Here is an 11,429-nt window from a genome sequence, read left to right on the forward strand (position 1 = left end):
CTAAATCAAATAAACGTTTTCAACATAATATAACTTTGCATATTTTCTATAACCCCTCCAAATCTTTTTAAAATTCAGTTCATTAATAAATCAGCTCAGTGTGGGAAATGGTGTTTATTTGTATCCACAAAATTGAGAAAAACACCATTTTTAAACCAACTTATATGAATATTATGTCGATGTATTTCAATTGTAATTGAAATATTAAAATATTTTGATTTCTATGGATAATGATGAAGCATATATGTAAATTATGTGTAATACAAGGGTCTTCAAAAAATTCATTAAAAAAGTGCATATTATAAAAAAACTACACAAGAATTGCAAAATTTTTTTGCAACAAAATAAACTTCTACAAACTTATAACATGTCTGAACAGACTCTAGCTTGAGACACTAAGAAGGATAAGACATCAATTTGAAAAGAGCCCCTATCACAGCAACATGAATTCTGATAAAATTGAAGCAGGAACAAATATTAAATTTACGGTGAAGCTTGGGTAGAAGAATGGTGACATCATCGATTCTTTACAAAAAGTTTATGGGGACAACACCACAAAGAAATCAGCAATTTATAAATGGATATCTAATTTTAAGAAGAGATGAGGCGTTGTTGAAGATGAAGGCCACAGCAGCAGACCGTCCACATTAATTTTCAAAGAAAGAATTAGTCTTGTTATTGCACTAATTGAAGCAAACTGAAAGTTAAAAGAAGAACCAACATCAAACACCATGGACATCTCAATTGGTTCAACTTACAAAATTCCGACTGAAAATTACAGTTGAGCAAACTTTCTGCTTAATGTATGCCAAAACCGTTGGCATAGATTATGCCAACGGAAGATACCCAGATCATCTTCAGGCAAGAGCAGAGCTTTCCATGGAACTTTTATACAAGTGGGATCAAGATCCTGAAGCATTTCTCCTGAGAAATGTTAAAGGAGATAAAACATGGCTTTACCAGTATAACCCCGAACACAAATCACAGTCAATGCAATGGCTACCAAGAGGTGGAAGTGGCTCAGTCAAAGCAGAAGCAGTCAACAGCAAAGTTTTTTGGGATGCTCAAGGCATTTTGCTTGTTGACCTGGAGAGCCAAAGAACAGTAACATCTGCTTATTATGAGAGGGTTTCGAGAAAGTTAGCCAAAGCTTTAGCAGAAAAATGCCTGGGGAAACTTCGCCAGAGAGTCCTCCACCACAGTGCTCCTGCACAATCCTCTCATCAAACAAGGGCAATTTTGAGAGAGTTTGATGAGAAATCATTAGGCATTCACTTTATAATCCTAATTGGGTTTCTTCTGACTTCTTTCTGCTTTCTAATCTTAAAAATATTTTAAGGGCACCTATTTTTCTTCAGTTAATAATATAAAAAGCCTGCATGCATGTGGTTAAATTCCCAGGATCCTCAGTTCTTTAGGAATGGGTTAAATGGCTGATATCATAACTTACAAAAGTACCGTGCACTTGATGGAGCTTATGCTGAAAAGTAAAGTTTATATATCTTATTGTTATCTTTAATTCCATTTTTCCATGAACATTTTGAAGTTTCCTCATATATATAAAATATTAAAATTTTATAAAAGTTTACCAACATCCAAATTTTAATTCCAATTTTATTTTTTCATATCTGTGTATTTAGATGGGAGAAATCAGCTATTTCACATACAGACACATATTTTTCATTGAATTAATTTTTATGCAAATCCTTATATATTTATCACATTTACAAATAAAATTTACAGACCTTATATTAAATTATCACAATTTATTTTTTCATATCAGTCATGAATTTTAACCCCACCCTGTGGAGGTGGGCAATTGCACTTTAAAAACTTTAAAAGCCAAAATCACAACATATCTTTTAAAATTTGACAGCACAGCATCACAAAAAAACTTAAAACCAATTTGTTTCATGCCAGATATCTCATTTTTAGTAGGTAATAAAAAGAATGGTCTCTATGAAATTCCACTGGGACTTTGAAATGTCATTTCTAACCTTCAAAATGAGTATTCTATACTTTAACATTATTCACAAGATTTATTCATAGAAAATCTAACTGATAGAGTATATTAATAAATTACATTTTGTTTTTTAAACACACACACACACACACACACACACACACACACAAAATAAAAAAATAAAAACAGGAAAATGAAACCAATTGTGCTCCTAAAAAGTGATGAAGCTATGTCCAAAGAGATCGTTTCAGTTTTTGATTGCCACAGCTTTGTTATTTACAAGAAAGTGAGAAAGAAATAAACATTTGCCAAGTTTCTTCTGTGTGTCAAACATTATTAGACATTTTATACAGTTTTTAACACTTTTTCAAAGTGAAACATACCTACAAAAAAGTACAATGTTTGTAGAGTTCAATTAATTTTAAAAACGTGAACAGGGCTGTGATTAGTTTTTTTAAAAAGCCCTCAGTCAGGAAGCAGGGAATGTCTCTAAACATAACTGTAAGCCTAACTCTAATTCAGAAAAGTCCCTAGAGTTACCTTTCAGTCATGGCATCCCAAAAGGGTAAACTAACACCTAGATAAATCTTTGCTGTTTTTTAAATTTATATAAATGTACTGACCATATGTGCTGTTTTGTGTTTGGTGCCTTTCTAATATATTTGTGAGCTTTATTCTTATAATTATGTAGAATTGTATCCAGCTCATTTTGTAAAATGGAATATTTCATTAGTGAATGTATCATGATTTATTTATTCATTATGGTGCTCACTGGCATATTTTAAATTTCTAATTTCTAGCTATCATGAATAGTGCTGATATCAATATCCTTTATACATATGTTATTGTAAATATACATGTACTTCTGATCACTACCTAGGATTTTAATTGTAGAGTTTTAAGGTATGCATATGAAGGAAGTGTTTTTCTTTTTTCTTTTCAAGCTAGCCGCAGTATAGGGAAAATACAGCCAAAAAGTCAAGTTAAGAAACAAGGGGAACAGAGTCAAACAGGATATCTGTGGTTATGCACCTGGGCCCCGGCCCGAGGCAAAGGGCGGATAGTTCCCAGAAATAGACAAGTCAGTTAAAGTTTCAAGAGTGCCCCTCAGCTGTTTCAAGGACTCCCACTTGACCGAAGTTCACCCCTGGCTTGATTTAAACTAACCAATTACCTTGCTTCTCGCTTCTGTACCCGCGCTTTTTGCTATAAAATGAGCCCAGAAATTCCACTCGGAGCGCCAGTCTTTCGAAAGACTGAGTCGCCCGGGTACCTGTGTGTTCAATAAACCTCTTGTTTTTGCATCCGAAGCCGTGGTCTCGCTGTTCCTTGGGAGGGTCTCCCTGAACTGACTGACTACCCACTGCGGGAGTCTTTCATTTGGGGGCTCGTCCGGGATCGGAGACCCCTACCCAGGGACCACCGACCCACCTGCGGGAGGTAAGCTGGCCAGCGACTGCTCTGTGTCTCGTTTCTGTGTCTAATCCTGTGATTCTGACTGTCTTTTCTGAGCGCGCGCATTTTGGTTTCAGTTTGTTCCGGGTTAGTCGCTCTGGGAGCGAAGTGCGGGTAGCGAACAGACGTGTTCGGGGGCTCGCCACCCGGCAATCCTGGGAGACGTCCCAGGATCAGGGGAGGACCAGGGACGCCTGGTGGACCCCTTGGCAGAGGATTATTGTGTTTTGGTCTCACCGCGTCTCGGGAGGCGCGCTCTGCCATCGGACTCTTTCTTCTATTTCTACGGCACTCGGTCTCGTCGCCGTTTCTGGTTTCTTTTTGTCTTAGTTGTGATAGGTCTTTGCGTCGTCGTTCCCCTATTGGAAATTTTCGAGATGGGGCAAAGTGCCCTTACGCCCCTCTCCCTTACTCTAGATCATTGGAAAGATGTCAAAGCCAGGGCTCACAATCTGTCCATGGAGATCAAAAAAGGAAAATGGCAGACTTTCTGTTCGTCTGAGTGGCCCACATTCGGCGTAGGTTGGCCGCCAGAGGGAACCTTTGATCTTACTGTCATTTTTGCAGTTAAAAAGATTGTTTTTCAGGAGACCGGAGGACACCCGGACCAGGTTGCCTATGTCGTGGTATGGCAAGACCTCGCCCAGAATCCCCCTCCCTGGGTGCCACCCTCCAGCAAAGTCGCTGTTGTTTCGGGATCAGAAAATACTCAAAGGCCACCTACAAGGAAGCCTTCCGCCCCTCCCCAACCCCCCGTCCTCCCGACACCAGACGACTCGCTCCTTCTCTCTGAGCCCCCGCCCTACCCGGCGGCCCTGCCGCCTCCTCTGGCCCCTCAGGCGATCGGACCGGTGCCGGGCCAGGCGCCCGATAGTTCCGATCCTGAGGGACCAGCCGCTAGGACCAGGAGTCGCCGTGCCCGCAGTCCGGCAGACGACTCAGGTCCTGACTCCACTGTGATTTTACCCCTCCGAGCCATAGGACCCCCAGCCGAGCCCAACGGCCTAGTTCCTCTACAATATTGGCCTTTTTCCTCAGCAGATCTTTATAATTGGAAATCTAACCATCCTTCTTTTTCTGAAAAACCAGCAGGACTCACGGGACTTCTTGAGTCCCTTATGTTCTCTCACCAGCCCACTTGGGACGATTGCCAACAGCTACTCCAGATCCTCTTCACCACTGAAGAGCGAGAAAGGATTCTTCTGGAGGCCCGCAAGAACGTTCTCGGGGACAACGGGGCCCCTACACAACTCGAGAACCTCATTAATGAGGCCTTCCCCCTCAATCGACCTCAATGGGATTACAACACGGCCGAAGGTAGGGAGCGTCTTCTGGTCTACCGCCGGACTCTAGTGGCAGGTCTCAAAGGGGCAGCCCGGCGCCCCACCAATTTGGCTAAGGTAAGAGAGGTCTTGCAGGGACCGGTAGAACCCCCCTCGGTTTTCTTGGAACGCCTGATGGAGGCATATAGGAGATACACTCCGTTTGACCCCTCTTCTGAGGGACAGCAGGCGGCAGTTGCCATGGCCTTTATCGGCCAGTCAGCCCCAGATATCAAGAAAAAGTTACAAAGACTAGAGGGGCTCCAAGACTTTTCCTTACAAGACTTAGTAAAGGAGGCAGAAAAGGTGTACCACAAGAGAGAAACAGAAGAAGAAAGACAGGAAAGAGAAAAAAAAGAGACAGAAGAGAGAGAGAGACGGCGTGATAAACGCCAAGAAAAAAATTTAACTAGGATTTTGGCCACAGTAGTAAGTGATAAAGGGTTTACAGATAAGCAGAAAGGGACCCTGAGCAACCGGGCAAGACCGACACCTAGGGACAAAAGGCCTCCTCTCGACAGGGACCAGTGCGCCTACTGCAAAGAGAAAGGCCACTGGGCAAGGGAATGCCCCCGAAAAAAGAAAAACGACAAAAAAGCTAGGGTTCTATCCCTAGACGACTAGGGGAGTCAAGGTTCGGACCCCCTCCCCGAACCTAGGGTAACATTGACAGTGGAGGGGACCCCCATCGAGTTTCTGGTCGATACCGGGGCTGAACATTCGGTACTGACCCAACCCATGGGGAAGGTAGGGTCCAGGCGGACAGTCGTAGTAGGAGCGACCGGCAGCAAAGTCTACCCCTGGACCACACAGAGACTTTTAAGGGTCGGACATAAGCAAGTGACCCATTCCTTTTTGGTCATACCTGAGTGCCCTACTCCTCTGTTGGGCCGGGACATCCTGACCAAACTAAAAGCTCAAATCCAGTTTTCTACAGAGGGCCCACAAGTAACATGGGGAGATCACTCTACCATGTGCTTGGTCCTAAACCTAGAAGAAGAATACCGGCTGTATGAAAAGCCGGCCTCTCCCTCCATCGACCCATCCTGGCTCCAACTTTTTCCCGCCGTATGGGCAGAAAAGACAGGTATGGGACTGGCCAATAACGTCCCACCAGTAGTAGTAGAGCTGAAATCAGGTGCCTCACCGGTGGCCGTCCGACAGTATCCAATGACTAAAGAAGCCCGGGAAGGCATCAGACCCCACATCCAAAGGTTCTTAGACCTAGGGGTCTTAGTGCCCTGCCAATCGCCCTGGAACACCCCTCTGCTACCAGTAAAAAAGCCAGGGACCAATGACTATCGGCCAGTCCAAGACTTGAGAGAAATTAACAAAAGGGTGCAAGACATTCATCCCACGGTCCCAAATCCATACAGCCTCCTGAGTTCCCTTCCGCCTAGTCACACTTGGTACTCAGTCCTGGATCTCAAGGATGCCTTTTTTTGCCTCAGACTACACCCCAACAGCCAGCCACTGTTCGCGTTCGAGTGGAGAGACCCAGAAAAAGGTAACACAGGTCAGCTGACCTGGACACGGCTGCCACAGGGGTTCAAAAACCCTCCCACTCTCTTCGACGAGGCCCTCCACCGAGATTTAGCTCCTTTTAGGGCTCTCAACCCCCAGGTCACATTACTCCAATATGTGGACGACCTCCTGGTGGCGGCTCCCACATATGAAGGCTGCAAAAAAGGGACACAGAAGCTCTTGCAGGAACTGAGTAAGTTGGGGTACCGGGTATCAGCTAAAAAGGCCCAGTTATGCCAGAAGGAGGTCACCTATTTGGGGTACCTGCTCAAAGAGGGAAAAAGATGGCTGACCGCGGCCCGGAAAGCTACAGTTATGAAGATCCCCACTCCCACAACCCCCAGGCAGGTCCGCGAATTTCTGGGCACTGCCGGATTCTGCAGGCTCTGGATTCCTGGGTTTGCTTCCCTGGCTGCACCCTTGTACCCTCTGACAAGGGAAAACATTCCTTTTACCTGGACTGAAAAGCATCAAAAGGCTTTCGACCACATAAAAGAAGCCTTGCTGTCTGCCCCCGCTTTGGCTCTCCCAGACCTCACCAAACCGTTTACTCTATACGTAGATGAAAGAGCCGGTGTGGCCCGAGGAGTGCTTACTCAGACCCTAGGACCATGGCGACGGCCAGTAGCTTATCTATCAAAAAAACTGGATCCAGTGGCCAGTGGGTGGCCAACCTGCCTAAAAGCGGTTGCTGCAGTGGCACTCCTCCTCAAAGACGCTGATAAGTTAACCTTGGGGCAAAATGTGACTGTGATTGCTTCCCACAGCCTCGAAAGTATTGTGCGGCAGCCCCCCAATCGGTGGATGACCAATGCCAGAATGACTCATTACCAGAGTTTGCTGCTAAACGAAAGGATATCTTTCGCGCCCCCTGCTGTCCTGAACCCAGCTACCCTACTACCAGTCGAGTCAGAATCCACCCCAGTACACCAATGCTCAGAAATCCTTGCTGAAGAAGCTGGGACTCGACGGGACCTGAAGGACCAGCCATTGCCCGGAGTGCCTGCCTGGTATACAGACGGTAGCAGCTTCATTGTGGAAGGTAAGCGGAGAGCAGGGGCCGCCATCGTAGATGGAAAACGGACGGTATGGGCAAGCAGCCTGCCAGAAGGGACATCAGCCCAGAAGGCCGAGCTAATAGCCTTAACGCAGGCATTACGCTTAGCCGAAGGGAAAAACATCAATATCTACACGGACAGCAGGTATGCTTTTGCCACTGCTCACATTCATGGGGCAATATATAAACAGAGGGGATTGCTCACTTCTGCTGGAAAAGACATTAAAAATAAACAAGAAATTCTGGCTCTGCTAGAGGCCATTCACCTCCCTAAGCAGGTCGCCATTATCCACTGCCCGGGCCACCAGAGAGGGAATAACCCTGTGGCGGCCGGGAACCGGAGGGCTGACGAGGCTGCAAAACAAGCCGCCCTGTCGGTCAAGGTGCTAACAAAAACTACAAAGCTTCAAGAGCCAATCGAGCCTGCTCAAGCTAGGACCAAGCCAAGAGAGCTCACTCCTGACCAGGGAAAAGAATTCATTCAGCGGTTACATCAGCTAACACACTTAGGACCAGAAAAGCTCCTTCAACTAACGAGCCGCACCAGCCTCTCCATCCCGAATCTCCGGTCCACCGTTCAAGAAGTCGCCAATCGGTGTCCGGCTTGCGCCATGACTAATGCGGCTACCACCTACCGAGAGACCGGAAAAAGACAACGGGGAGATCGACCCGGCGTATACTGGGAAGTAGACTTTACAGAGGTAAAGCCTGGCCGGTATAGAAACAAGTATCTGCTAGTATTTGTAGATACTTTCTCTGGATGGGTAGAAGCTTTCCCTACCAAAACTGAAACGGCCCTGACTGTATGTAAAAAGATACTAGAAGAAATCCTGCCCCGTTTCGGGATCCCTAAGGTGATCGGGTCAGATAATGGCCCAGCCTTTGTTGCTCAGGTAAGCCAGGGACTGGCCACACAACTGGGAATAAATTGGAAATTACATTGTGCGTATAGGCCCCAGAGCTCAGGTCAAGTAGAGAGAATGAATAGAACCATCAAAGAGACCTTAACTAAATTGGCCTTAGAGACCGGTGGAAAAGACTGGGTGGCCCTCCTTCCCTTAGCGCTGTTCAGAGCCAGGAATACCCCTGGCCAGCTTGGTCTGACTCCTTATGAAATCCTCCACGGGGGACCCCCCCCCATACTTGAGTTGGGAGGAACACTGGGTCCCGATGATAACTTTCTTCCTGTCTTATTTACTCACTTAAAGGCTTTAGAAGTTGTAAAAACCCAGATCTGGGACCAGATCAAGGAGGTATACGAGCCAGGTGCCGTGGCCATCCCTCATCCGTTCCAGGTCGGAGACCAAGTGCTTGTTAGGCGCCATCGGACCGGCAGCCTTGAGCCTCGGTGGAAAGGCCCGTACCTGGTGCTACTGACCACACCAACAGCGGTAAAAGTAGACGGCATTGCAGCCTGGGTACATGCTTCTCACCTCAAGCCTGCGCCACCCTCCGTACCAGATGAATCCTGGGAGCTGGAGAGGACTGATAATCCTCTTAAGTTGCGCATTCGGCGGCGGCGGAGCAAGCCTACCAAGTAATAACCCTAACCAGCCCAACACCCTCACCTGGCAGGTACTGTCCCAAACTGGAAAGGTTGTCTGGTTCAAGACAGAAGTCCACCCCCTTTGGACTTGGTGGCCCTCCCTTACCCCTGATATATGTGCCCTGGCGGCGGGTCTCGAGACTTGGGATATTCCAGAAATTGATGCACCGGCCTCTAAAAGAGTCAGGCCTCCTGACTCAAACTATGAAAATGCTTATAACCAGATCAAATAACTCCCCTTGGTTGACCACCCTACTGTCAACCATCGCCGGGCCCCTATTACTCCTCCTTCTGTTGTTCACCCTTGGGCCCTACGTCATCAATAGACTAGTCCAATTCATCAATGATAGGGTAAGTGCAGTTAAAATTCTGGTCCTTAGACAAAAATACCAAACCTTAGATGACGAAGATAACCTTTAATTCCGCTCTAAGATTAGAGCGATCCACAAGAAAAAATGGGGGAATGAAGGAAGTGTTTTTCTTTTTTCTTTTCAAGCTAGCCGCAGTATAGGGAAAATACAGCCAAAAAGTCAAGTTAAGAAACAAGGGGAACAGAGTCAAACAGGATATCTGTGGTTATGCACCTGGGCCCCGGCCCGAGGCAAAGGGCGGATAGTTCCCAGAAATAGACAAGTCAGTTAAAGTTTCAAGAGTGCCCCTCAGCTGTTTCAAGGACTCCCACTTGACCGAAGTTCACCCCTGGCTTGATTTAAACTAACCAATTACCTTGCTTCTCGCTTCTGTACCCGCGCTTTTTGCTATAAAATGAGCCCAGAAATTCCACTCGGAGCGCCAGTCTTTCGAAAGACTGAGTCGCCCGGGTACCTGTGTGTTCAATAAACCTCTTGTTTTTGCATCCGAAGCCGTGGTCTCGCTGTTCCTTGGGAGGGTCTCCCTGAACTGACTGACTACCCACTGCGGGAGTCTTTCACATACATTAGCCTTTATTATATACTACCAAATCACTCAAACCAGCTTTTCATTACATTCCCAGGAGAGTATGAGATCGATTGCTCTCATATGTGTGTGAGTGTGAAATAGTATATTGTATATAATATATATTTCAAAACACTACATATTTGTGTGTGTATGTATATATTTGACCAGCGGCACTATGAGGTAAATAATTTTATCATTACTATATACAAATATAAAATTTGCTCTAGAGCATTTTTAAGTGACTCATTCACATCACATAACTAGAAACACATTGGTAATCACAACTACAACTTTCTGATATTAAGGCTATACATTTTATATTATAGGAGTAACAAAAAATTATTTTAGTATCAAGTTCCAATTCGGGTTGATGAACAGGTCTTCTTCGAGTCCTGGGCTGAGAAGGATTTTTCAGGTGTTAAGAGGGTTTAATTGATCTTAAAATCTGATCTTCATGCATTTGTTTAGTCATATTTTCTAACATGCCCTGTGTGATTCCTGAGTTTAAACCAGTATTTAGAATCCAGATTGTTTTTCTGATTCATGACTATATTTAAGATAGTAAGTTATCCTGTAGGAGGAAGTACCTTTTACACATTCAACAGTCTTGCATAACAATATCCAGTGTCACCACTGACTAATAACCAGACACTTGTTAAGTATAATTTATAATCACCAGAAACTTCAAAATATTATTAACTGACTTTGCAAAATTCTAGAGTTTACAAAGCTTATTATTTAAGGAGCACATGGAAGTTATTGAAAATTAACTATCTCAATCTCACTTTTCTTGATGTCCCTAAAGTTATATCTCGACTCGCCATTATGTCCTTCCCTATGAATACCAAAATGGCTAGTACCTCTGCCCCATGTTTATAATTTCATAATTTTCTGCTTTACTGTATTCCTTTTAAATGCCCTTCTCTATATTAGTGGAATTTTTACTGCTCACCTATCTCCTTTCATTTAGACTGAATCACCTAACAGTTTCCCTCAGCTCTACAGTGTTTCAGATAACTCCACGGTTATCACATATTTATTTACATACGTGTCCCTCTAACTAGCCTGTTCTTTATTCAGTGTCAGGAAACTTGTATTTATCAAATATTATCATTCATAAATTTTAAGATAACAGTTTTCCTCAGTGACTTACAATCTTTAGAGTGAAAATTATTTTCTATAAATTTTTATCCCTCTTTCCACAGTTATTGGCCTAACACTTGAAACATAGAAGGTACCAATTCATGAATTAATGTAAGGAATAACAGATGCTAATTTTTACTTGTTCAAATATATGTATGTGTGTCATATGTGTGTGAGTGTATGTATTCAATATGTATATGTGTATTAGTTATCGTATTGTTGCTTATAACAAAATATCTAAAACTGGGAAATTTATGAGATGACAAAATCTATTTCTTACAGTTTTGAAAGCTGGGAAGTCCAAGGTTCAGGGGGCACATTGGGTGAGGGACTTCTTGGTGGAAACTTTCTACAGAGTTTCATGGCAACACAGACAATTACACCACGTGGGGTGGCCGTGAGCGCTTCTTAACACGCTCAGTTGCTCTCCTTATAAAGCCACCAGTACACACCCAGGACAACCCATCAAACCATTAACTC

General features: G+C 44.4%; 1 protein-coding gene across 1 annotated transcript; it reads left to right on the forward strand.

Moving 5' to 3' along the window:
* Nucleotides 1-3,218: 3,218 nt before the first annotated feature.
* LOC134364035 (uncharacterized) lies at nt 3,219-9,612 on the forward strand. Its single transcript, XM_063079939.1, is given in 1 exon segment — nt 3,219-9,612. A coding segment is annotated over 1 exon segment (5,067 nt). The 5' UTR covers nt 3,219-3,795; the 3' UTR covers nt 8,863-9,612.
* The last annotated feature ends 1,817 nt before the right edge of the window (nt 9,613-11,429 follow it).

The sequence above is a fragment of the Cynocephalus volans genome, chromosome 15 (genome assembly GCF_027409185.1).
Source record: "Cynocephalus volans isolate mCynVol1 chromosome 15, mCynVol1.pri, whole genome shotgun sequence".
Classification (NCBI taxonomy): Eukaryota; Metazoa; Chordata; class Mammalia; order Dermoptera; family Cynocephalidae; genus Cynocephalus; species Cynocephalus volans.